Source organism: Labrus mixtus, chromosome 2 (assembly GCF_963584025.1).
Source record: "Labrus mixtus chromosome 2, fLabMix1.1, whole genome shotgun sequence".
Classification (NCBI taxonomy): domain Eukaryota; kingdom Metazoa; phylum Chordata; class Actinopteri; order Labriformes; family Labridae; genus Labrus; species Labrus mixtus.
Window position 1 is genome coordinate 16,831,643 of NC_083613.1, and position 27,282 is coordinate 16,858,924.

The 27,282-nt window shown below is 42.5% G+C and overlaps 1 protein-coding gene across 1 annotated transcript in view; it reads right to left on the minus strand.

The window, feature by feature from the left end:
- Positions 1-4,100: 4,100 nt before the first annotated feature.
- LOC132986914 (complement C3-like) overlaps positions 4,101-27,282 on the minus strand; it is a 33,481-nt gene continuing 10,299 nt past the window's right edge. The window contains exons 13-39 of the mRNA XM_061053615.1: positions 25,168-25,262; positions 24,889-25,080; positions 24,584-24,739; positions 24,298-24,427; positions 23,748-23,816; positions 16,375-16,572; positions 16,158-16,278; positions 15,955-16,043; positions 15,703-15,842; positions 15,091-15,303; positions 14,440-14,503; positions 14,255-14,344; positions 13,929-14,135; positions 11,570-11,645; positions 11,311-11,470; positions 11,083-11,178; positions 8,594-8,744; positions 8,218-8,303; positions 7,717-7,794; positions 7,451-7,606; positions 7,263-7,325; positions 6,831-6,912; positions 6,673-6,721; positions 6,456-6,546; positions 6,232-6,321; positions 6,039-6,141; positions 4,101-4,463 (exon numbers count right to left, since the gene is read on the minus strand). Of these exons, the coding sequence (XP_060909598.1) occupies positions 4,351-4,463; positions 6,039-6,141; positions 6,232-6,321; positions 6,456-6,546; positions 6,673-6,721; positions 6,831-6,912; positions 7,263-7,325; positions 7,451-7,606; positions 7,717-7,794; positions 8,218-8,303; positions 8,594-8,744; positions 11,083-11,178; positions 11,311-11,470; positions 11,570-11,645; positions 13,929-14,135; positions 14,255-14,344; positions 14,440-14,503; positions 15,091-15,303; positions 15,703-15,842; positions 15,955-16,043; positions 16,158-16,278; positions 16,375-16,572; positions 23,748-23,816; positions 24,298-24,427; positions 24,584-24,739; positions 24,889-25,080; positions 25,168-25,262 (3,158 nt within the window). The 3' untranslated portion in view covers positions 4,101-4,350. The remainder of the gene's footprint in view (positions 4,464-6,038; positions 6,142-6,231; positions 6,322-6,455; positions 6,547-6,672; positions 6,722-6,830; positions 6,913-7,262; positions 7,326-7,450; positions 7,607-7,716; positions 7,795-8,217; positions 8,304-8,593; positions 8,745-11,082; positions 11,179-11,310; positions 11,471-11,569; positions 11,646-13,928; positions 14,136-14,254; positions 14,345-14,439; positions 14,504-15,090; positions 15,304-15,702; positions 15,843-15,954; positions 16,044-16,157; positions 16,279-16,374; positions 16,573-23,747; positions 23,817-24,297; positions 24,428-24,583; positions 24,740-24,888; positions 25,081-25,167; positions 25,263-27,282) is intronic.

The following is a 27,282-nucleotide window of genomic DNA, read 5'->3' on the forward strand; positions in this document are numbered from 1 at the left end:
GGCCCTAACTGCATGGAAACCCATCAGCTCTCGTATCATCTCAGCAACCTTCAATACCAGCAGCAGGAGAGTGAAAGCCCATATAATCCAGTGCTACGCACCCACCAACGCTGCAGATGAGGAGGTCAAGGACAGGTTTTATGACAGCTTAAACCACCTACTCAGTAGTATTGGAGACAGGGACATCATTATCCTGATGGGGGACTTTAATGCCAAGATTGGAGGCCAAAACGAGGGATATGAGTGACGAAACAGTTCAAGGATATTCTCTCAAGGTCCTGAACAGACAATCACCAACAGAGAGGCCACACATTCCTCAGACCAGGACACCGCTAAACATCAAATGTGACAGACCAACAAAGACTGAAATAAAAGCTGCAATCAAACATCTGAAAACCGGCAAGGCTGCTGGCCCTGACAATATTCCACCTGAAGCCCTTAAAGCTGATATAAACACATCTACAGACATGCTCTACAGCTTCTTTGGGAGAATTTGGGAGGACGAAGAGACACCCAAAGAAGGGTGACCTAAGGAAGTTTAACAACTACCGAGGGATTACCCTACTTTCAGTGCCCAGTAAGGTCTTTAATCGGGTCATTCTCAACCGTCTCCAGGAAGCTGTGGACAAGAGGCTCCGGGACCAGCAAGCAGGATTCAGGAAAGATCGTTCATGCACAGACCACATAGCAACACTAAGCATCATCATTGAACAGTCTATTGAATGGAACACATCCCTGCACATGAACTTCATTGATTTTGAAAAAGCTTTTGACAGCTTAGACCGGACAACACTGTGGCAATTAATGGAACACTATGGAATCCCCACAAAGATCATAAACCTTATCAAGAACTCTTATGAGGTCACCTTGGGTAAAGTCATGCATGCAGGCCAGCTTTCCCAGAGCTTTGAAGTCAAGACAGGCGTTAAACAGGGATGTCTTCTGTCACCATTCCTCTTCCTTCTTGCTATTGACTGGGTCATGAGGGGAAGAGAAATGGAATTCAGTGGACAATGTGGGAGCAGCTGGATGATCTTGAATTTGCGGATGATATAGTTCTCCTTTCCCATACACAGACACAAATGCAAGAGAACACAGACAGACTTTCAGAAACTGCAATAAAACTTGGTCTCACTCCCAATATAACAAAAACTCAAGTGATGAAGATCCAATCCAAAACCAGAAACCCCATCTTCTTGAACAGCACTGCCCTAGAGGAGGTAGAAGCTTTCACCTACCTAGGCAGTGTTGTGGACACCACTGGAGGGACAGAGGCCGACATTAGAAGCAGAATTAACAAGGCTAGAGTGGTGTTTCACATGCTCAGAAAGATCTGGAGCTCAAAAAACATCTCCACAAACACTAAGATACGCATCTTCAACTCCAACGTTAAACAAGTGATGCTGTATGGATCCGAAACATGGAGAACAACAAAACACACAACACACAGGCTGCAAACATCCATCAATTCATCAACACCTGCCTCAGAAGGATATTAAACATCTGGTGGAAAGACAAAGTCAACAATGTGGACCTGTGGACCTGTGGAAAAGAACAAGCCAAGACCCCATAGACTTACAAATCCGAAAGAGAAAGTGGAGTTGGATTGGCCACACCCTCAGAAAACCTGCCACAAACATCACCCGACAAGCCCTGAAATGGAACCCCCAGGGGAAAAGGAAAAGAGGTCGCACCAGGAACAGCTGGAGAAGAAGTGTAGAGGCAGAAATGTCAGAGAGTGGGCTCAACTGGGGAGAGCTTGAGCGAAAAGCCAAAAACAGTGAAATGGAGGATATTCGTCAGCGGCCTATGCACCCAAGAGGAGCAAAAGGCTTAAGTAAGTAAGTAAGCACTTTCTTGGTTTTTGTATAGCACCAACAGAGTTTTTCTGCAGAGTCATATGGGTTTTTTCTTCTTCTTGGTTTATCTTTACCTGACTGAGACTGGCCACATGTGTGGTGAGGTTCTGGAGAGCTTCACAAATGACTTCATTTCCAGCACCAAGCTTCTCAAGTATCGGGTTGGGTTTAGGTGTAGCGCTTCTGTTTTTCTTTAAACCACTAACCTGCTCAACTTCACTATTCTCTTCTTCATGAATCATAGCCACTTTCACTCCTTTTTGATTGGTCATAGATGACAGTTTACTTCTCCTCTCCACTTCCAGACTGTAGGCGGTGCTCAAGCAACACTTCATCTGGTACAGATGGATCCTGCAGGAAAGGCTTGATGTCTACACATACTGCATCATCTTGTAAACCTGTCAACAATGTTTGCAAGAACAGGGTCTGTATGAGTTCTGTGTAATACTTCAGCCCTGCCTTGGCTCTCTCAGATGCGAAGAGCACTTTCTGTCTGAGGTCCATGGTGCGGATGAGAAACTGAACAGGAGTTTCTTTTGGCTCTTGGATAGCACGGGTCAATGAGTGATATAGCTCTGTGGCATCTTTTTCCATGAAGTGCGTCCTAAGGACCTGTCTTAAAGAGTTCAGTGACAGTTGTTGTCTGCTTTCAAGATAGCTTTTTAATTTAACTTCAGGTGCAATGGACGGAATAACTGCTTCAACAATCTCACCTTCCTCATAGCCCTTTTGCAGTCCACGTTCAATTTGTCTTTCAAGGCTGGTGAAATTCAGTTTGTCTGTTTGTCCCACTTCACCAATTTGTCCAGTGATCCTAAAATCTTTCCTGTACATCGGATGCAGCACGGTTCTGACTTGCTCCGACTCCTTTTCTGAACTTAGCAAGCTGCTCAGTCTCTGTGGTGATAAAACAGGTGGAGGTGCAGGATCATGTTGTGCCAGCAGAGGGCGCCCCACAACTGTCTCTGGCTGCCCACTCACCTCCTGAGCTGTCGATCCATCAGCTCCAGTGACATCAGTCTCTTTTGTTAAGTTGTCAATAAAATCATTGGTGGCTAATAGCAGACAATCCATCATCTTCCAAACCAGTTATCTCCTCACCCTCCAGGTAACCCAGGATCAGCCTCCTCAGTAACCGACATGATGAGTCCGCCTCATCACTGGGCTGAAGTCCTAGTTTATCGCATACTGCACTGACTTCAGTGAGTGTTAAAGTTAGAAGCTTCTTCTCAATATCATTCAGTAGCGATTCCCACTCATTATCCATGTCTTTTCAGTCTTTGAGATACTCACAGCTTCTTGAAAAAAATGTTTGTTTTCCATTCCTTTACTGCATTGACAAGCACGTTGTTGTTGCTAGGTCTCGTGACGACAATGCTATGCTAACTGTCGTTGTTCACAGCGGTGCCGTCTTCTCACCTTTTACACTTTTTTTCGGCTGAAAACTTGCTTGAACCAGGTGGAAACACCAAAATTATGTTGCACCCTTGAAATGAACCGGTCAGAACTCGTCCATCTTCCCTTTTAGCAACTTTTATTAAGGAAAAATGCCTACAGCTTCAGACAAGCTTCGTTTTCAGCCTACACACACCTCTGTCTTCTTCACTGCGCCTCTCTTAAAGGGCCAGTGTCTTAATCTTAATCTAAAACACACAGTATTTACTGTTTACTCTTAGAAATTTTAATTAACTTAAATACTTCTGGAAATTAAATTAGTTTAACTAGACACACTGATATAACTAAATGACAGAAAAACATGTGAAAATATGAATAAGCATTTTTAGCGTGTTACACCAGCAATATAGCAATATAGCCGCGAGACGGTTGCTGCCGACAGGCCGGTCTTGAAATACAAAGATTTCCCAACTCAGGGGAAAATGAGGGAGGGATGCACGACCATTCAAAAATACTACCAGGTTTCTAATGATACACAGCTTAATGCAAATGGGTGAAGTATCCCTTTAAGCTTTCCAAGAGGGCAGGAAGTCAGACCGAAGGCAACTTTTACCTCCTGGGTGCGTATCCACTGAAAGTGAATGCCTAGAGCTGCATCGCCCAGCTCCACTGGTCACTAGTTTAATTTAGTTTTCTTCTCAAACTAACCAGCACTCCACAAGGTTTATTCTCTGAGCAGTATATCACTTTTGTCTTTTGTATATATAATTTTGAAATAATGAAGGAGACAAGCTGATATAAATTGGTGCCACCAGCTTTGTTCTTGCTTGTAACAACGTTTAAGCTACTAGCCAATTACAGAATAGGGCGGGTCATGCCTTTACCATCCTAGGGAAAAAAATGGCAACATACCACTAAATGATGTGCAACAGAGGGAGTTTAAGAAATGGTATACACAATGGAGACTGAAATCAATATTCTTGAATTTATCTTTATTTGAATTGACTGGACCTAAATGTTTGTTTACTGCTACATGTTTTAATCTTATTCACAGACTTGTCTTATTTACAAATTTGTCTAATTCAAATATTCCCAATCAGATCATTGTGTTTTGTTTACCTTCAGCACATGTGCATTCATCATTTCTGCAGAGCTGCAGCAGATGTCCAGCTCTCCTCTCTGGGTGGTAAAACTTCACACAACTTGTTTCTGCAGCCAGAGAGACACATTTTTTAGAACATACATTAAATGGCAATTGCATTATGTAAATATGTACAGTAAATACTTGAAAAAAATCCAATAATGCATAATTATTCACTCTGAAATCTTTTGAAAACAAATAAAAGAGGTCCAAGTCCTGGAGGCAGCAGATGTTTCTATCATTGCCTTTTTCACACGTGCTCCTGAAAATGTCAGGACAGACTGTTCCTAAAACTGTACTGATTTGCCTGTAGACAAATGCACCTCACAGTGGGGGACTTTTACTGTCAGATGGGAGGAAGGCGGGTGGTGGGGTCTCATGAGACAAGAAATTACAAAAAAAGGATAGTGTGGAAATGGCAGACTAAACAGAGTCCTTGCTATGATGAAAGTTTTCGCTTTTGTATCAATGCTGTGGGTTCTTCATGTAATCACAGAATTTATACAAGCAAGCAGAAAAGATAATGAAGCTACTATATAACAGTCCCACAGATGGCACCGGTCTCCCACTGGTCATGTGCAATGGGGTGAAAAATGTTGACATTTGGGTTCGCACATGCACCTCAAGTTTTGTCCATGTGTTTAAACAGCTTGTCTTTAAGTGTTAGGGATGATAGGGAACATTAGGTTTCTTCTTCTTAGTCCTTATCTCAGTTTTTAGTTTAGTAAATTCATTTGGAGTGGTTTTCATGGGGGATCTATAGAATGGGTTTGTTGATAATAAGACTCAGGTAAAGTGGCAGCTCAGAGGATCCGTATGGATGCCGACTTGGAAGCTACCGGACTAGACAGCCGACCCACACCCATGAACTTGTTAGAGAGCAGCCCTGTTTCTTCTTTTTGTGATCCAACTACAACAAAAACTGAACTAATAGACAAAGCCTGGGCTCGTCGCTCCAAAGTGGCAACCTCCGGTCTTGGTAAATGAAGCCATTGCGGAAGTACAAAATCCTGCAGTTCGTCGAGTGTCCACTTGAGGCTGGCTCAAGGAACACCAGAAGTTACATACACATACACAGGCAAAAAAGCTGTTTGTACAGCATAAATAAACATGTTTACAGCCTGGTACAAAAAACTAAATTGGTCTGATTAGTTATTGTCCTCATGGGCACACACGGTACAGTGACTTTTTTTTTTTTAAACAACTCCATTTTCATTTTATTCACAATAAGTGTTATTCATAGTTAGGCACGTAGCTGACATGATTGACAGGTGGGCGCGATGTACTGTAGCGGTTTGTCAAGAGGCTTAAAACCTGCCTCAGCTCCAGCTCTCAGTCTGTTAGGTTGATTGAAAGTTAGGCTGAGGCAGCATTTCCAGCATGGCAGCTGCTGCCGATGAGCCTCCCAAGCCCACTGTCGTAACAGATAGCTCACGTCAGTCAGGCTTTGTCTATTTATATTTACAGTCTATGGTCACTCCCCACAACGCCGTCCAGTGCGAGCAAGGCTGACCCAGCCTTATGTTTTCCCTATCGTCAGAACCCGTCCTTTCTGTCACTGTCCCTTCATACTTCAGGTTAGGGATAGCTTTTTGTTTTATGTATATGTCTAGGCAGTGCTATCTCGTAACACTAAGACTTACGGTCGTAGTATTCATAGACAGACACAGCAGCTGGTTGCATGACTCCAACTTTCATCTTCTGATGAACCCTAAATGAAATCTCTTCTGGCCGAGTGTGAGAAACCTGTGGGGAGATTCAGAAGGCAAAGATGAGATCATTAAGAAGAAAGGAAAAAAAGACGAAATAGGACTAAATGCCACAATGATCTCTTGCCTTGTCCAGGTAGATGATGAGAGAGCCTCTTTCCGACAGGACTGTGTTCATCTCATATTTGGCTATTGTGCGGGCACGTCCTTTGGACAACTACACACGCAGACACACACACAGATACATGGTTAGATGATTATTTTTACATTTAAACAAGTTTGTTTCCTCTAGCCATAAACTCTGATATTCTCTTTGCTGCTTTGTATGTGTGTATCTGAAACAGTTCTTACTAAGTCCAAGTCTTGTGTGTTTACAGTGAAGCCAGTTAGCAAGCTAATATCCAGGATTGTCATGGTCGCATCACGCTCTGTGTCTTTGTACCTGTACAAAAAAAGAACAGAACAGGTCAAATATCAACTTAAGGAAGACAGAGATCAGGAAAGAAGAGCCTTTTATGCAGGAAATGGAGGACAGGATAATTTAAAAATGCCTCGTGTTTGTACTTACAAGACCTCTATTATCAGCCTGTATATCTTCTCATCTTCACCCATATCCTCTGCAAGCAGCAAACATGATTGTTTTTGTTTCATGCTGTAACTCAGGTAAGAGAGACAAAATAGACACAAAACAAATAACAAAGCAGTTAAAAAGTAGAGCCAAATTACCTGGGAGGAGCTGCACTGACATGTTATACCTCTGACAGTCACTCGCCTTCTCTGTCGGCAGAGCGTAGTACAGCGACACCATCTGGCGCAAAGAGAAAAGAGCATCTTTGTACAAGAGAAACTAACAGGCATCCATTTAAAGAAAATACAATTCACACAAGTTAGAAAGGAATGTTCTTTGATTCAATAACCAACAAATACAAAAATGGTGACGTTAAATTTAACTTGGAAAAAAAAGAGCCAAAAGTGACCGCTTACCTCCGTGTAGTAGTGGTGTGGTCTCTGAAGCAGTAACAGGCACTTTTGTGTGGGAGAGGTTACTACACGGAGGTAAGCTGCTTGTCCCAGTTACAGCGCACTGTTTACCGAATATGACCTGACTCAAAGTGAGCAGGCCAGCTTCCATTCATTGTTTTCATATATTTTAAATACCTTAACTGTCGCCTCTCCTGTGCCTGTGGCGGACACAGTCACGTTCTGATTGATATCGCTGAACTGCAGGAATTCAAACGTGCACAAACACATTTATTAGGATGAGCAGAAGAAACAAACACACAGAAAATGACAGGAATGATGAAATGAATGAGCCCCTCAGAGCTTGTGTCAGAAAGTATCCTCACTTTGGACGTTCTCGTGGCGTAGCTGTTGTCCCTGTTAAAGTTGTATTTGTCAGGCATTGATCTGCCCGGCAACAAGATGTCCACATTCAGATCATATTCTGGTTCTTTAGCACTGGCCCAGTACTCAGATACAGCCTGGTACACCATAATGGTAGCCTGGTGAGGGGGGAAAAAGGGGGGAGGGTAAAAAAGGAGGACATATTTTATGAGGATCTGGATGATTAAAAAAAGTGAGGTATCAAGATTGAGAGAAGAGTCTGTGTTACCTGAGTTGATCCATAACCTCCGCCCACCTTCTGCTGTTCGTTGAACCATCTGACAACAGGTCTGGCATCTTCAAAGGCCTTTATGAACAAAAGGAACGTGTAAGGGTGAAAAGATCTGCGTTTGACTTTAGGGTGGTATTTATTTTTATTTTTGTTGCTTCTGCTGCCACATCCTTTAACATCTGGTCTTGCCTCATAGAAAGACCCCCCATTCCCTCATCCGACAGTGAAAATCTCTTACCTGTGTGAAAGGGCAACTCTTTGAAACTTTCAGGAGTGCAGTTGTGAAAGAGGCTTACAATTACAATCGATTAATCATTAAAAATGCAAACGTTAAAATGAAGCATACCTTGCCCACCTCTGTTGTGTTTTTTTTCTAAAACAATATTTATGTTATTCCCTCCTTTGTGTTGTACTTTCAGATTCAGAATTCCTGGATTGTCTTTTTTGTGTTTTTCTCTGTAGCATTACTATGTGCTGGAACACTAAAAAAGTGCTCACCTTGATCTTCACAAGCGCGAGGAGAGCGTAAGCTGTGGCCTCCAGTGTGTTTATGTGTCCCTTTGCAGATGGCCAGTGGGACAACTCTGAGGAAGACACAGATACATTTTTGTGAGTCTGCTGTAACAGCAGGATGCTTGATCTTAGTCTTAGTCTTTCTAAATCACTAGTATCAAAAATATGAACTTACAAAAGGGATATGAAAAGATATAACAGATAAGGTACTGACATCGGAGTTAAACATCTATGTTAATGAGTCTCTGATGTAAAATTCAGCATTTAGCGAAAATCTACCCCCCAAAGCTAAGACACTAATGCGTTATTTTATTTTTACAAAATTACTAAAGTGACTTTTTATTGATTTGTGTGACAGCACCTGGGGAAGCAAAGTTGTAAAGGATCTCTTTGTTCAGTTTGTTAGCATTGGCCAGGGCGTATGATGTCATGGCAACTGCATATAGGTTGGTAAGTCTGGGCAGACGATTCTCCAGGTAGGTCAATGCTTTGTCTATGCTGTTTGGCAGACTCTGGATAGAACAAAAAAAAAAGTTAGGATGAAGGGGAATAAAGCGAAGACAGATGAAACGCAGAGATTTCAAACATTCAACATTAAAGAACATTTTTTTGAAAGGAAAATACACAAACAAAAAGTGTGATGAATATTGTGAGAGATTAAAAAGCTTTTGAATACAGTACAATACCATTTGCTGTAGTACTAGATGCAGTTGTAGCTACAACAAGCAATAATCCAAGGCATCAAAGATTAATTAAAGAGTAATGATAAGAAAAGGAATGTGGATGACTTGTTTATTGTGTCAACAATACACAGTAAAATGATCAGTTATAGTTCTTTAAAGAAAGAAAATCTGAAACAACAAAAACAAGAATCAGCAGGTCAGACCTTGAAAAAATCGGGAATCAGAATTAGCCAAAAAAATTGGAATCAATGCTCCTCTAATAGGAGTATTAATAGTTTAAAATGGGGGAGGCTTAGCAAATGGTCATGTTGGTTCAGTTCTACAGAAAGCTGTGTTCTATGAAGTAGTATAAGGGGAAAAAATCTGAGATTTCGTGATTAAAGTCATACATTTACAAGATAAAAGTCGTTATTTTAGTCTATAGTTATATCAGTAGCAGCAGCCGCCTGTATGAAAATGAGGAAAGTGGAGCATCTTGTAAAGTTACACTTCAGTAAAAGTTTCACAAATAAGGAGATACTTCCTTGTGTAGTCTGTAACGAGACTGATTACCTCTGTGGAATGAGCTGCTTTCTGCTTTCTCTTTCTCTCTCTCTCTCTCTCTCTCTCTGTGCATATACAGTACATCATATTACTGCATGTATCTATCTATAAATCTCAGTCACTAACCACTTATTTTCCTAGGAGCTCTTGAGCTGTCTTAGGCTCCTCGAGATCGTTGGTTGACGGCCTGACTGAACAACACCCCAACAACCCCCCTTGCTCCCTATCCCTCTTCCTGCATTTTATCCCATCTCTCCCCCTATCCCTTTCCAAGCCCGGCGCAGTCTAGACCTGTGAAGGTTGTTTCATCATGAGCCGGGGATCTGGCCGAAGATTTCTGCCTTTTAATAAGACAGTTTTTTCTTACCACTGTAACTTTTGCTGCTTTGCTAAAGTGCTCATGATGGATAGGCCGGATCTTTGTAACATAGCAATAAGTAAGGTCTTTTACCTGCTTTTTGTAACATAACGATGAGTATGTTTTTTTTTACCTGCTCTTTTGTAATGTTAAAAAACAAAGAGTAAGATTTTACTTTTATTGATCCGCGTAAGGGGAAATTCTGTTTTTACACTCTGTTAATAATGCAACACACACATAGGCTGAAATATACATATGCACAAACAGGATCCTACGGACATGCACTAAAGGAGAGATGTCAGAGTGAGGGAGCTGCCCACAGCGGGCACTCGTGAGCTGGTGGTGGGGAGGGGGTTTTGGTGCCTTGCTCAAGGGCACCCCATCAGTGCTCAGGAAGCAACTTCCATTTTTGATCCACACCGGGACTTGAACCGGCTACCCTCCGGTTCCCAATAACACAAAACCCAGAATGCACAGCACCGCAGGCCACGCCCACTAAGGTCTGAATCAGAAATACTTTATTAATCCCAGAGGGAAATTCGATCGTTGCAATTTCTCCAAAATATACAATATAGCAGTATAAATATAGTAATAAAAACATTTACAGACATATTTACTTCAACACTTAAGGCCATTTCCTCAACTGATTCCGACCGCAGCAGCCAAAACACAAGACCGGCCTGTCGGCAGCAGCCGTCTCGCCGCTATATTTATATTTTTTTCGCCATTCTCAGCTTTCTCCATAGAGCCGCTTAGCATAGCTTCCAAGCAATATGGCGGACGTTAAGTTTCGATTCAGGGAGTGAGTTCCCACCCACTGATCTGTGATTGGTCTGTAGCTTCAGTGGTCGAAAATATGAGGAACTAGCGTTGTAGTTTCACCCCGCTAACCGCAACAGCTTCCAGCGGGCACTCCTGAGCTGGTGGTGGGGAGGGGGTTTTGGTGCCTTGCTCCAGGGCACCCCATCAGTGCTCAGGAAGCAACTTCCATTTTTGACGCAAAAATCGTCATTTTGCGTCACTGGAAGCTCCTTTTCAGACTTAGAAATACAAAGATTACCCATCTCAGGGGAAAATGAGGGCGGGATGCACGACCATGAAAAAATACTACCAGGTTTCCAATGATACAAAGCCTAATGCAAATGGGTGAAGTATCCCTTTAATACTCTGTCGTGTTCTGCCCATCTCTCCTGAGAAGATAGTAAATGAAGAAATAAAAGGATTCAAAGAAAATTAGAAAACAATGTATGGCTGTGCTGTACTCACTTTAACAGTGTCAGAACACAGTGAACGGGACTCCTGCATGGCGATGAGGCAGAAGGCCGTCATGGAGGCGTCAGAATCCGTGCCACGCACGTCACCCTATATGTGCATACATTCACAAAAACATTTTTAATTCATGTTCAATATCAGTCAGTGACATAAATCCTGATTTTTGTAACTCAGTTTTTTTAGCATCAAGATTAAATAAGGTAAGTTTGTGAATTCACGCACAATCATCTCTACATGGGACACCCTTCCAACTTCTTTAAACATGCCGTCTGGCTGCTGTGCGTTGAGAATCAGAAACTTGATAGCGCCACAGATCGCATAGTTTTCCACCGCCACCAGATTGTTTGCCATGGCAAACACCTTGGCAACATAGGCTGTCAACCTTTCGAAAGGGCAGAAGAGCAACATATTAGTCAGAAGTCGTTCAGAAGAAGTCAGAAGTTAGAGGATGTACAAGTTCATGGATGTTTGAATGCCTCACCAGGTGCTGCTTTGGTGACTGGCCCACACAGCAAAAGAGCCATCAGGTTTACGGTAGGTCAGTTGTTTCTGATAGCCTACACACACGCACACAAAAAAAACCTTCTTGTTCAATGGCTGCTGGTTGGAGAAGTCCTAAAACATGTTTTCCTTTGTAGCATTATATCATTTTTCATATTGCACTGATGGCATAAGTTATTGTAAAGAATCCTGGTTAAAACTGTAAAAAATGGACAGTGAAATATCTGGCCTCAAGTGAAGCTAAAACATGTTAGAGGCCTTATCTATTTAATGTTCTTTCCAAAGTCGACCTGGAAGATAACTTTATTAAATGGATTTGTCTTTGATATGATTCCCCTCAAGCATCAGTTCTTACAAATGGCTGGAAGTCCCCTACATTTCAGGTTGGGCGTGGCACCCGCCAGGGGTGTCCTATCTCCCCGCTTTTGTTTACTCTCGCAATAGAGAGTAGACCATTGGCAGAGGTGATGCGGAGCGATCCTCTGATGACAGGTATTCATATAGGTCCCCATAAGCACAAAATCTCTCTCTACGCCGACAACATTTTGTTATTCTTAAGCAACCCAGAAGTCTCCATTTCTAGAGTTATTGAGATCTCCAAAAATTTCGGGAGGTTCTCAGGCTAATTAATTACGCTATATCAGATGCTATGCCCCTAACTTTTAATACCCTTTGGACATCAGATAACTCTGCCCCTTTCCGATGGTCCCCTTCTGGGTTTGTTTATCTGGGTATATATATATTACTCCAGCCCTATCTGGTCTTTATAAAGCCAACTTTGTGCCTTTAATCCACAGAATTAAAGACGATCTGGCACGCTGGACTTCCCTCCCATTATTTCTTTTGGGTAGAGTAAATCTTTTTTAAATTAACATACTCCCCCGCTGCTTTATGTTTTTCAAATGATCCCAGTTCTATTGACCAGAAAAATCTATCTCTATTCTAAACAGCTCATTATCATCCTTTTTATGGAAAAATAAGCGAGCTAGATTAAAACTACAGAAGCTGCAGCCCCGACTAGAAGAGGGTGGACTGGCTTTGCCCAATATTAGATACTACCAACTGGCTTGCCTTGGCAGGTATCTGTGGGAATGGGTTAGAAATTACCCTAAATCTACATGGCTCAACTTAGAGGCTGCCCATCTGGACAAAATTCCTCTTGTAATATTATGTATATTTAAAAAAAAATGGGTTTCAGAGAAAGTAAGGGGTAATTTCCTCCTCCTGAACACTTTAAAAGTATGGAGAACTATTAGGAAGATAGAGGCTCTGGAAGACTGTCTTTCTACTCTTACCCCCATCGATCTGAATCCAGATTTTCCCCCTCGCCTTGTAGATTGTGCATTCACATTTTGGTCACAAGGGTATTTGCACCATAGCAGATTTAGTGGCTAATGGTATTATTACATCTTTTAACCAGCTCAAGGATCAGTTTAGCCTTACCACTACACACATTTTTAGGTATCTGCAGGTTAGGAGCTTTGTCTCCTCAAAAATAAGGTTACACCCAGGGGGTTCTCTCAATCTTCTGTAAAAAAAAAGTGCAGCAGTATCCCACCCATCGAAAATTAATAACCAGGTTTTATAATGCTCTGTTTCCCCCAGTAGAGGGCGTGAGTCACTTTGGGAGACTGATCTATCTCAGATGATGAATGGGGAAATGTCTGGTCTTGTTCATAGGGGTGTTTGTCCACTAACAAAGTCAAGGTAATGCAATTCAAAATTATTTATAGGCTTCAAATTACACCACTGCTACGGAATAGATTCAACCCTTCTCTTTCAAAGTATTGTAATAAATGTAAGGTTATCGAAGGGACATACTTCCATTGTATTTTTGATTGTCCTTTCATCAAAATGTTTTGGGTACATGTTTGTAAGGAAATTTCTGTAGTGTTTGGTAAAAACTTAGATCTTAAGCGTGTTTCTTGTATTCTCGGTTTATATTCTGCAATTAATCTTAAACCCAACATGCTGAATCTCCTTGATGTTCTTTTGTTTGGTGTTAGAAGGTGCATCTTACTTCAGTGGATCTCTGACAAACCTCCTCAGCTCTCAATGTGGTTACGAAGTATAATAGAACTCATACCCCTGGAGGCCATGACCTACTGGCTCAAGGAGAAACCCTCTTCATTTTATAAAATATGGGACCCCTTCTTAACCTATATTGGAGTAGAGAAAGCACAGACTTTGCAAAGATGGACTATATGGACTTATCTGGACAGATATTCTAAAAGAGGCCCGTAGTCAGAGTTCTTTACTAAAACCCTTCTGCCTAGTCAGGAACTTGCATCTTTTGAATTTCTAGTCTCTGAGCTCATAAAAACATCCGTTCTGCCTACCAAACTTGATGTGTTGGAGAGCTTCGTTGCGTTTCTGAAAACCCACAGTTTCCCACTGGTTGGTTTTGTCCAGGTATGTGGTGGCTATGACGGGCAGGGTCATGTGGATCATGTTCTCTTCTCCGTTGCCCGAGGGCTGGTAGATGAGAGTCCCCATTGAGTTCCCACTAATGGCGTTCTCCACCAGTGCAGCAACTTCTTCTCTTCCTGTTTGCACACACACACACACACACACACACACAGACAAAAACACATAATAATTTAATTTCACAAAAACGCAGATACAGGCACTGTATCACATGTCCAAATACAAGCCTGTACCTTACCTGTCACAGAGATCTGAGAGCTAGTCGGTGCGTTTGGAACCAAATCCTTCTTAGGAATCCCACTGTTCAATATTACTTCCTGTTTGCCATCTAAAGATCAAACAGTGTTGGGTGATCAGTAATCATTTTAAGAAGGCACAGCAGTAAATAACTGCATTATGTAGCTATTCAAATGGTCAACTCACCTACACCTTTAGTAGTTGGATCTAGAGTTACAGTCTGAGGAGATTTGACTAGTACACCTTCAGGCTGGAAAGACAATAATAAGGTCACACATTATACATCATACTGAGTATTTGTAATATACTGTAAGTGACGAACAGCAATGCTGCTCGCCTTTTCAATTATCTCTGGTGGTCTGATTCTCTTTTGTATTTACATTGTTACAATAACAGACACAGATTCTAATGATTTGAATGAGATTGGGCAGATTTTGTTTTCTTATACGTATACCACTGCAGTAAGATAACCAACCTGGATACGGTTCTCTTACCGCCATTTGAGAGTCAGACACTTAGATGGAACATTACTGGACCATTAACCTGGACTTATTTATTTAAACTGGAAACTGTGTGAGTTTGTATAGTGTTTAGTGTTTATATCTTTAAGTCACTGAACTTTGTATACAGCTTATTATTGTAGTCTCACTTGGTTGCTTATTTTATTGCTTATTTTATTATCTCGTTTCTATTTTATTTTTACATTCTTAAATTATTTCTATATTTCCTACCGCTATATTGTGTTTAAGAGCAAAGGTAACAACCAAATTTCCCCCTGGGATTAATAAACTGTTTCTGATTCTGAAAGAGACGCATGGGATGTGATGTGTTTCTTACCACGACACGTAAGTTCTTTATGATTCCATCATTGAGGGACGAGTCTTTCACAGCTGCTTTGACCTCGATCCCGTACAATCCTTCCTTCATGGGAATAATGATGAAGGGTACTGATCGTGTACTCTGAGGATAAACTGTGACCTCCTGACGATACCGTCCGTGTTTGGAGGCTGAACTGCACACATTCTCCTCCTCAATCAGATCCACACGCACCTTTAAAAAAATAATAGACAAAACAGACACAAGACAGAGGTATGAGGGGATTAGAAAAGATCAAGAATCATGTTCTCAGCAATCGTATGGAGACGGTAAATCAAAAGTTTTGCACAAGGTGATTTTAATGAACACGTTTCTGTTCTGACTTGAAGTGTGATTTGATGGACGACATTGCTGATTTACATTAAGTTTAATGTAAAATCCTTGGCCGAAAGAAACCAACAACTTGACGGGTTCTGGGTCAAAGTTGTGCTTTGCTGCACTTTTAGTTCTAATCACTCTGAGGAACATTTTGATCAACATGTGTGCAGCTTTTGTTTTGCATGCTTCTTATAAAAACGTCACAATCTCCTCGGCTCTGTCCTGGATAATTGGAGCTGAGTAACACAGACTTACTGTGGCGATATCTGGGCTGTAGTTGTGGAGTATTGCTTTGACCTCGAGCTGCTCTCCTCGGACGGCAGAATAGGGCAGCCTGAGGTCAATGAAGAAATCTTTCCGTACAATTACTTCCAAAGGCTCGCCGACGCAGATTCCTTAAATATGAGGAGAGGATAAAAGAACATGATGAAAGAGAGACAAAAAGGTGGGTTAGTTTTTGGTCAAAGAGGCACACATAGAAATAAAGACGAGTCACTTAATCCTCACCGTGAGTTCTGGACAGACTGATGCCGGTGAACTGCCAGGTTGTGATTGAATCTCGCAAAGGAAAATTTTTCACAGATGATGTGGTGTCACTGAAAAGAGGAAACATTTTCATACTTTTAAGAGATACGAGGTCACTTCAAAAACTTGGTGATGTTATTAATGACTTCAAGTGTGATTATTGTGTGTAGAGATGTCTGACTCACCAGTTAGGGTTTTGGCTTGGGCAAGCAGGAAGATTGATATCCAACCAAAGCCAACTCTCAGGGAACTTAGTGCGAGACACAATTTCATTGCTATCCATGTAGCTGTTGTCATCCTCCTCACCTATAGAGTGATTAAAGAGTTCAATGAGCGCGATGTTCAGCATGATTATGGTATAAAACACCCCAGGGTGTCCCGTCTATTATCCCTGTCTCTTACTTCGAGCCAGTTGGAGATTTTCTTCCTTCTTCTCTGTCCGCTGGTTTTCCATCTCCCTGCAGCAGTGCAGGAAGGTGTCAACACACGTTTGACCGTCCACAATGTACTCACTGCGCCTCTCACAACTGCATGAAACAGGGAAGTCCGTCAAGCCATCCCGACAACATTGGCTTTGTAGTTCGTCTTTGTATTGGCTCACTGGATAAAAAGGGGAGTAGAGTAGAGTCATGGGTTGAAAGGTCTGGAATACATTGTTAATTTGGCAGCTATAATAGATTCAGTCATAGTCAAGATTAAAATGTTCATCAGTTTTACTCATATTTTAGTCATTTTTTACGGGGGGCTGGTAGCCTGGTGGTTAGTGAGTGCGCCCCATGTAGGGAGGCCATGGACCTCTAAGCAGGCGGCCCGGGGCCAAATCCAACCTGTGGCTACTTTCCCGATGTTATTCCCCACTCTATCTCTATCTCTCCCTATCTCTGACTCTATCCACTGTACTGTCTGTAAATAAAAGCATAAAAATCCCCCAAAAATAAACCATTAAAATTACCCTTAAAGGTTTGAGTCCAGTGTCAGTCGACAAAAACCAAAACATTTGAGCCCAGTTTTAGTCGATAAAATTTACATTTTAAATATTTCTTTTAATCCAAACATTTTCTCTTTTTAAACTTTACAGATTTCAAAAATTGGTATCAGGACGACAGGTCGTATTAGCTGTTTTTCTCTAAACTCGTAAAAAAAACATGAAAAACCTTACACAACTCAAGCAAAAAAAGAAACGCAACTTGCAAAACAAAAGAGCTGTTAGACTAATGTAATCGTTAAACACTAACAGAAAACATAATACTGCACTACTAAAACAATACTTAAACAACTTAAACATTATGGTGATAATATTTATCCACTTTGAATTAACCTATAGTGGAGAACTATCACCGTGTAGTAAGAGTACTTTTAGTACTGCCACTGTTATACATTTGAGTAGAGAAGAGCTTCAGGTTTCAAACAGCTTCTGTGTACATCTCCTTAGAGGTTTGAAAAATATCCTAGGATGCACTGGGACACATCATCAGTGATGTATTCTGAGTTCATCGGTGTTTCGGGTCCCACAACATCAGACACACTCCCTCAGGCGACCCAGCCAGGGTTGATCAGGCCCTGGCTGATGGTGTTGTCTTTGGCTGCGGTTGCTCTCCAGCTTTTACAAAGGTGATGTATCTCTTTGTTCAGACATGCTTGTTATTAGCAACTGCTCTGGAAATGGCTTCTGCCACTGCTTTGAGCACCTGGTCATGCCTCCAGCGGTAGCGACCATCTCCAAGAGCTCTTGGATGTGCGCCAGTGAACCATTGCCAGGGCAAAGAGGACATGCAGGACACTCACTCTTGCCCCAGATATAGAGACTCACTGGGCTAGGCAACACGTCAAACACCGCTTGGGCCATATACTTGATACGCTGTGGTTCAGCCTGCCAGTTGTCATTACAGGTTACCTTCCTCTCCACTCCACTGCAGAGGCCAGAGAACACGTGATAGGATACCACGTTGATAGATCCAAGCCTTGAAACTGCCAGGTAAGCCAGACTTGTCAACTGTGGTGAACCGAGTTTCAAGCTTCTTGCTGGTTGCTTGGACTGAAGATGCATCCCTGAGGCTGCAGTCAAAGACCTTACCAAGGCTTGTGACTGGTTTCTCAGTGATAGATGGTATTGCAACGCCATCCACAAGGAATTTAAACTTGTCCACCACCTTCCCCCTCTTCAACACCATGGATCTGGACTTGGCTGGTCTGAAGCTCATCCTTGCCCATGCTATGATCCTTTTCCAGACCTTGGAGGATCCACCTTCCCCCAGGGACTGATGTAGTGGTGTAGTGATGTCAGGTCATCCATAAAGGCTCTGGTGGGGGGCTGCCAGGTTGCCAGACTTGGACAGTGGGCCTCTGCATTCAGTCTCAGCTGCCTTGACCAACATGTTCATAGCTAGGGCAAAAAGAATAACTGAGATGGTGCACCCAGTTATAATCCCTCTTTCAAGCCTGTGCCAGTCAGATGTTGAGCTCCCAGCAGACAGTCTTAGCCTGAAGTTCCCATAGTAGCCCAGGATGAGGGCCTTGATCCTGCTGGGCGCATGGTGACTCTCCAGGGTGGTCTCAACCAGCTTGTGAGGTATTTAGCCGTACGCATTGGCTAGCTCGAGTCAAAGCACAACCAGGTCCCCCTTCCCTTCACGGGCCTCCCTGATCAACTGAGTGACAACTTCGGTGTGTTCCAGACACCCGGGATCTCCTGGAATGCCACCTTTCTGAACTGAGGTGTCAATGTACTTGTTCTTTATGTAGCAGGATGATGCGTCTCCTCCCTGCTTAATGTGTGAGTTTGTGTTGCCTTTCTTTCAATGGGGTCCTCATTAGCCTATCACCTCCTGGGGGCACTCTATAAAGGGAAGTCATTTCCAACTCCTCTACCCACCTCCGGGTTCCCTCACTTCCTTCCCCTCGCTGCCACCGGTTCAGGTATGTTAGCAGAAGCTGTTTTGGCTGAAAACGTTTATCCTATGCGCTGTTTCATCATACGTTCTAGCTTATATTTAGATGCATTACTTGTGGACCCTCCGCAGGCATGAATGATGCTGCTGGTCTCTACCATTGCATCGCGAGAATTACGTGCTCCTCTCCGTCTTGTTTGTAGCCGGACATGGCCTGATTGGTATGTACGCCTCACGGCAAGTCTTGTAACTCCTTGTGGTTATTTGTTAGTATTAATGGCGTATTTATGTGTGACAGGGACTGCTTGCTGGGCTCGTAACTGCTAACTCTGGTGTGCTGTGACGTTACTGGATTAATTAAGGAATAACTGCTGCAATGCTGGATTGTGCTTTGTGATTTTGATGCTTACAGCAACGGCTGTGGGGCGGATTCTGCTGTATCGCTGGCAGGGCGGATTCTAAGTCCTTAAGTGTGCGGACATAGCTAACAGCTTTTTTGGGACAATTTAAAGGGTACCTGTATTAAATGGGGCATTTAGTACTTTGTTTTTTTTCCTCTTGATTTGCTATTCGTCTTGCATTTTCATTTTGTTTCCTTTAGTTCTATCTAGTAGTGTTGCAAATTAGTTATAGTTTCAGTTTTTTGTTAATTCATTGAGTTAATTAACAGGTGACATTGACATTTGTGTTAGTGCATTTTCATTCTTTTTGTTATTTTTGTTTGATATTTGAGCACATTACAACATAATTTGGCTTAATTAAGTTTGTTTTCTCTGTATGTGTTTCTGGGTTTTGTTTCTCAATTAGCATTCACAAGTTGTTTTGGCAGTATTTATTTAAACTGAGTAACCTGTTAATTGGTGGCTTCCAACCCTATAAACTAAATTGTGTTTTGTTATATTTTTTATTTTTTGCAACCTCACTGTTAGAGCCAGTTGTGTGTTCAGTATGTATGTGTGCTCTGTGGTAGTTCCTCGTGGTCACAGTAGGGGGCATATTCACTTTAGTGTTGGGAAGGTTACAAGTAGAGGAAGTAGAGGAAGGGTTAATCACGGAGGTGAGCAGCCTACCGTGAGAGGCACACAGTTTTTGACTGCTGTTGGAAATGTATCGGGAATGGAACATTTATCCTGGCTTTTGTTTTACATTCAAGTTATAGTGGAATAAGTGTATGTAGACGACCAGAATATGTATTGTAAATGAATGATTCAGATAAACCCGTTTGAGTGTGACAGCACAGAGTTGATTGATTCCGAACACGGAAACAACGTGTCAATTAAGTACGGTAGGCTATCAGCCCCTCAGTGGCTCAAACTTTTGATAGGCAAGATCAAGCCACTACACTCACTAATTCCTCTTCCCTGTCCTTACAGTTGCTGAGAACCAAAGGTGGTGGTACTGGTGTCCTGGGTGGTGGTTCTCCTCTTCTCGTTTGCTGTGTATCCCTGGTCTTGATTTGGTTTCACAAGACGGTGTGTGAGTGACTGCCACGTGTGATTGGGGTGCTTTTTACTTTTAGTTTTCTGGAATCCCTCTCACCCCTCATTGACCCATCTCACCATTGGTAAGCCACAGCACCTGTCAAGGTCTCCCTTTTCTCCTTCCACGTCACTGTGTGTTTGATGTTTTAAACTGCATTTTAATACATTTTGTAACAAAACTTTAAATATTTTTGATGAATTGAACCATGTCTCCTGCCTCTAAGTGAAACGAACCTGAGTGCTTTATAAATTGATACTGTAAAGTTAAAATAATTCCTTGGGTGCAATTCCCAAGGTGGCGTTGTCGTTCATCCATTTTCCTTGGTTGTGTTAAGGTTACCTTAACTAAAAACAAGAGTCAAGATACTTTACAACCACATCTGGATACTGCTCCAGCTTGGTTGAATTTTCTTCCTTAGGAATCCAGACTCCCTCCGCCTGTCTCCACTGTTCTGCCACCATCCCCTTATGCCAAACCACCCGCAACATCTTCCAAAGGATTCTGAGGAGCTCTGGGCAGCACTTGTACACCTTGTAGGGTACCCCACTAGGTCCTGGAGCAGAACTTGCCCTGGCTGCTTTGACCACCTCTTGCACTTCCTTCCAGGTGGGTTCTCTAGTGTTGAACTCTACCAACGGGGTTGGTATTTCCAAAAGGGCTTGCTGGGGTCCAAGCTCTTGCTCTCTGTCTGGGTCGCTCAGAGGAGTGTGTAGGAAGTGATCTACTTCTTCCTTGGAGCAGTCAAGACTGCTACGCTTCTCTCCTAGTAGCTGCTTTGTGAAGCCAAATGGGTCAGTTGTGAATGCAGCTCACTTTCTGGCTCGCTCAAGCCTCCCTCTCCTGTGTCATTCAGCTCTACGCAGGGACATGAGGTTTTTCCTGATGCTGTGAGGGAAGTCTTAGCATTATAAAGTCACTCAGAATAATATATAATATGAATTTGTAAAATGTATTGTCACAATATAAACTGCGGACCCCTGCTATGCTGAAGCTAATGGGGATCCAGATAAAAAAACAAAACAAACTCATTTTATGATGTCATAACTCACTCACTGATTGGGTAGGTTGTCATTAGTTCTCGTTAGCTCTCGTTATTGCATAAGCTCGTGCTCTCTCTGTCGCTCTGCTTCACACACACACACATCTAACATCTCCTCTCTACTGCTTGTATTTTGACGATGCATTCGACGCACAGTGGGGAAAAATATATTGGATTTGCAAAGTTCCTTAGCCCACTGCTTAAATTTTATTAGTTTTGTTTCGTCTCATTAACATAAACAAAAACACATGTCGTCAGTGTTTTTATGATCAAAGATCTATTGCTAGCTTGTAAACATCTCCTATTTATAGAAAAACAGTCATTGACAAAAGTTTGTTGTTTTATATTCAGTTAATGAAATGAACACTGTTGGAATACAGTGCCCCATGATTTTAAACAATATAGAAAGTTAAAACAAAGTCAACTGTGCTCACTTATGTACAGGTACAACATTAAATATCAACAATAAACATAATAAGCAAACACTAATATGTACAAGACTAAATAAGAAACAGTGCAGTGTTGAATATACATTAACAGTGTTGGTTTGTTTCAGAGTTATTGCACAGTGACAGGTGGGGGGGGGAGGGGGGGGGAAGAGGGGCTTCATCAGGGCGACGGGCCTGTAGTCACAGTGTCTACTGTGGACTCTCCCCCCCCCCCCCCCACCATTCTGAACAGCACAGTATCAGTAACTGAGCTCTTTCAGAGATAAAATAAGATCCAGAAGACTCCAGAACCAGACGGTGTGTGTCCCTCCTGCCTGAGAGCCTGTGCTGAGCAGCTGGCCCCCATCTTCATGCTGATCTTCAACACGTCACTGGAGCTGTGTGAAATGCCCTTGTGCTTCAAAAGCTCCAAATATATGGAGCTTTTGCTCCATATATATCTTAACTACATATATGAGTAATATCAGTATGCAGTATATACTGTATACTGCATACTGAGTTCAACAGTAGTATGTAGTATGACTGCCAGTCGTCGGTTATTTTGCAGTATGCTTGGCCCCGGTTAAACTGGTTTTACTCAGCTGTGAATAATTTGTAGTAATAGAGCGAGCGAAGCACCCTGTAATTGCAGCTGCTTGTCCAGCTGTGGCACATGCACTGTACAGTCTACAAATTAGGAAAATCCGAGGTGGTAAGACTTAAATATGAAAAAGTCATATTTGTTATTGGTTCATAATGTGGCAAGATATTCAGTCACCGCCAGCGACGAGTTCAAACAGCTGCGCTCCGGCATTTTGATCTCTGACCTGGCACTTTGCATTGTGGGAAACAGTACGCGAGGTAGACTGGTCCGATGCTGTACAATTTTCCCAAATCAGTATGACATCCTGGTATTTTTGGCACACTGCAGATCTCGCAGTTGTTCACATACTGCATACTGCATTTTGGCCAAATCAGTATGTACTAGTAGTATAGTATGTGGTTTCGAAAACAGCCATAGTCTGGGTGTCGGGGTGGTGTTGATGGGGTGAGTGTGAAAACCTGCAATAGAAGCTGTTCAGGTCTTCAGACATTGTTACCTGCAGGGGGGTGGGTGGGTCTCCTGTAGCTTGTGACCTCTCGCAGGCCTCTCCAAACTGACAAAGTTATTTTTCAGCTTCTCAGCGTAGCTCTTCTTAGCTACCCTGATCTCCCTCGTCAGCTTGTTCCTGGCCTGCTTGAACAGGTCCAGGTCCCCACTCTTGTAGGCTTCCTCCTTGGCCTGACCCGTCCGGGATGTGTTCACTGAGCGAGGTTTCAGTGAAACACAGGGCGGCGGATCTTCAAAAGTACAAGTTTCTTGTGTTTAGGAGCAGCAGCTCATCTATCTTGTTAGCCAGAGAGCGGACATTTACCAGGGGATTTGACGGGAGCACAGTGCGTAATCCCCGCTGCCTCAGTTTAACGAGCGCTCCTGCTCGCCTTCCCCGTCTGCGGCAAAGTGCATAGAGAGATTCAGCTCCTCTGGCAAGAATCTCCGCGAAACTTTCTGGTTCAGTGGAAACCGGTGAAAAAGTTTGGCAGAGGACAGTCTAATGCTAAGTAGTTCTTCTCTGGTATATGAGACCAGAGAAGGGGAGCAGAAAACTATTAAATAAAATAAAAACACGACAAGTACTAGAGAGCACAGAAACCATCCGCGGCGCCATCTCGGCACTTCAGACTATCTGAACAAGCATAGAAACAAACTGTTTTTTAAAAGCCTGTCCCACATGGATATAATACAATGTATCATAGAAATACATTTTAAAAGTAAAAATAGGGTTAGCTCACTTTTGTATAGTATACTAGTATATTTATCACCACAAGATGTTAGAACGGTTTGCTGAGTGTGACTGAATATGGGGCTATGTAGTACTTAAAGGTGTTGATTCTTACCTAAGCTGGTTGTGACATCCGTTATAGAAGTGGCTCTCCTCCTCCTGCTGGGGACGGGACATTTTAATTCTGGAAACACAGCATAGACAATTTCTTAAAAAGGTGCACTATGCATCATTTCAAACATGAATAATAATACTTATATATTATACTTTCAAACAGAAGAAAAGACTCTGTTTGGACTAAAATACTAGAAATAAGAACTGAATTGACTTCGTGCTGCATGTCAGAAGTGAGATATGGACGGGAGGTGGTGCAGTTTTGTTCTGACAGACTGGTGCTGAAGTGAGACTTCTACTGGATCGAAAGTTGCATATTATACTCTAAAACCCAATAAGGTTTTGCCAACTTATTCTTGCATGTTATTAAGGACGTAATACTCTTAAAATCAAATTAAGGTCACTCAGCAAAGTTGGACGCATTGCCCTTCTTGTGCACTTATTGATGATTTCACAACCACTTGTCCTGAGTGGTTTTTCATATGTTCACTTATGTACATAAAATACCAAAGAAGGTACATTGAGTGAAGGGTAGAGCAGAGTCTTGGTACCTTGTCTGTAGGGAGTCCCAGAAGCAGCATTGGACTCAAACAACAGCCCTGCATCAAAGAACACACCCATACCGTCTTTTCCTCCACCTGGTGTGCAGCCTGTGTCAGATTTCTCTACAATGTCCCACACCTGCAGGAGAAGGTGATTCACACACAGCAAAACAAACAGCAAAGGCTCAGATATGTGTCACATGTCTGGCTTACAAAATGAATACTTTCTATGTGTGTAATTTGTATTAACAATTTAACCCCAAACAAACATTTTAAAAGACAAAAGTAAAATTGCCTTCTTCTGGGTGAGGCGGTGCTTGTTGTTCAGGACATAGACGCCTTTGTCCACTGCCACCAGTCCCACTGTGGCCCCTGGGTCTCCTGTTACCTTCAGACCAAACATCCTGCGAGGCTCAAAGGATGGAGCGGGTCTCGATGATTCCAGCCTCAGCTAAACGTGAAGGAGATGTCAGTGAGATCTGAAGTTTCTTATCAGTTTAATGAGTGTCATTCATTTAGAAAATTCCCTAGAAATATGCATTCATGTTAATCAGTTTGTGTGTGGGTTTGCTGTGGCACATTGCTACATGTGGGTCTCACCGAGCCCATGCAGGAGTCCTTGACGTCCACCCAAACAGAGTCGGACACCACTTCATTATCATTTGTGTGGTAGTAGGCTATGATGCGGAACGATGGCAGCATTTCTTTGGTGATAGGGATTATCAGGGAAATCAGCACCTGACCTATTGAATGGAATCGGCCATTTTTCACCAGCTGACCTCTGCTGAGGACCTATTGATTCAAACATAAACAATCAGAATGTGGAAATCAAAAACAACAATAAAACTATCACATGTGCAGGTGTAAAACATCTCTTACCAGGTATGTGATATCACTTTGTGCGTTTTCCTGCCTGTTCAGGTTAAGATTAATTTTCAGATTTTCTCCTACTTCCAGCTCAGCTGCATCCACACCTATAAAAGTGACACACTGATATGACCGACTGTTATGAGTGCCTGACACTGCAAAGATCTGGAGCATTGCTAATGCTTTGTTACTTTCAACACTATCACTAACTGTGCTTAAAGAGCCCATATTATGCCCTTTTTGGGGTTCGTATATTTAATCTATGTACCTACTAAAGTATGTTCTCAATAGCTAAAGTTCGAAAAAAGTGTCTGTTTTCATGTACTGCCGCTCCATGCACCGACTCACTTCTGACTCTCTCTCTAAGGCTCTGAAGTGCCCACGTTCAGAGTCCCCACGTGTGCCAAGTCTGATCTGAGTGGTCGGCCTGTCGGCTCTGCCGTAATTGGTAAGTCGCTCAATGTCCCGCCCCTTTTACCATATTGGGAATGCAGCCACTGGCTCCGTCCGAGGGGAGCAAAAACATTAGCACCTTAGCACTACTGTGCTACCGCAGGCTACAGCATATCGTGGGCGTGCTACAGAAGTTAATGGGCGTGCAACATGAGCTGCTGGGCTTGCCACAACGAGCCAATGGGCTTAGATCAGTGATATCACACTGACAAGATGTCACACTTGCAAATATTTTTCGAGGCGGGCTAGAACCGAGCCTTATATGCAGCTAATGCTGCAGCTAACTGGAGGACGTAGGAGAAGCTGCGTTTACGCAGACTTTGAATTTTTGCAAATAGATGTGCCTAAACATGCACAGGACAACAAAAAAAAAAACACACTAAAAAGCATATAAAACCAGAAAAAGCATAATATGGGCCCTTTAAGTATCTGGGCCCGGTTGTTCAAATGGTTCAATTTGGATATAAATCTGGATCCTTTATTACAGTCTGGATCTCTGTTGGAGGGATGATCCAAAGCGGCAACCTCCGGTTTCAAAAAATGACGCCAATGCAAAAGTAAAAAAACTGCAGTTCGTCGAGTGTCCGCTTGAGGCTGGCTCCAGAAGCACCGGAAGTGCTAGAAGCCCACAGCCAAAAAAGCCAGTTTCACAACAGAAATTAACATGTTTACAGCCTGGTACAAAAAACGAAATATATCTGATAAGTTGATGGCCTCATGTGCTCCAACTGTGTGTGTGTGTGTGGGGGGGGAGTTTGAAAACTCATCGGATTATTTTATTACGTAAAACGGCTATGCCCATATACGGGTTGTGGAGGCCAGGAGGCTAGGTAGCAGCTTGGTCCGTCGGCTTTCTCGTCTTTTTTTCTTCGTTTGGAGAGTTTGTTTAACACATATCTGACAACATATATGGCTTGCTTTGCGGTTAACAGACCATCCAAGAAGTTGAAACAGAGTTTGTGTGATGTCAAAAACTAAAGGTCCACCTCGGTGGTTAACCACAGACTGTAAATATGGTTATCCGACGTTATGATGAATGTTATACTCCACGTAAATGTCGACATTAAAAGACAAACTTTGTGTATAAAGTTCAACATGAATCAGATAATACCCGATGGTTAAACAGGTTATAGACAGGGTTCGTCCAGTAATATTTACAATCTATGGTTGATCCGGGTACTTTATGTCAAAGCTACCCAACTCTCAAAAGTTTTCAAAAATATATGTAGCCCTGGGCAATTTAAAGGCTTTATATGCATGTTTTTGTACCTGGCTAACATGTGATGATTACAGGGTACAACCTACGTTGTTGCATTTTAATGTATGTGATTCATTGTCAATAAGTCATGTCATTTTTTTCTGTTTGGTGATTGGTGGTGGGGCGGGAGTTACCGGTAAGAGTAAATGATGAAGAAAAGAGACGAGAGAGAGAAGTCCGCGGCAGCAGCAGCAGCGTGAAGCAGAATTAAAAGACTGAAAAGTGAGTTTTTACTGTCCAGCTCGGTCAGTTAACAGTTTCCCCGGAGTGTTTCACCTCGAGTGGAGGTGAAATAAGGACTTTGGTAGTGGACTAGGTTAATGTGAGTGTGAGCTGCAGCGGCTAGCTGAGCTCCGACACGACGAGGGAAGAAGAGGATTTTACCTATTCCGATGGTCCTCCGCAGTCAGCCATTA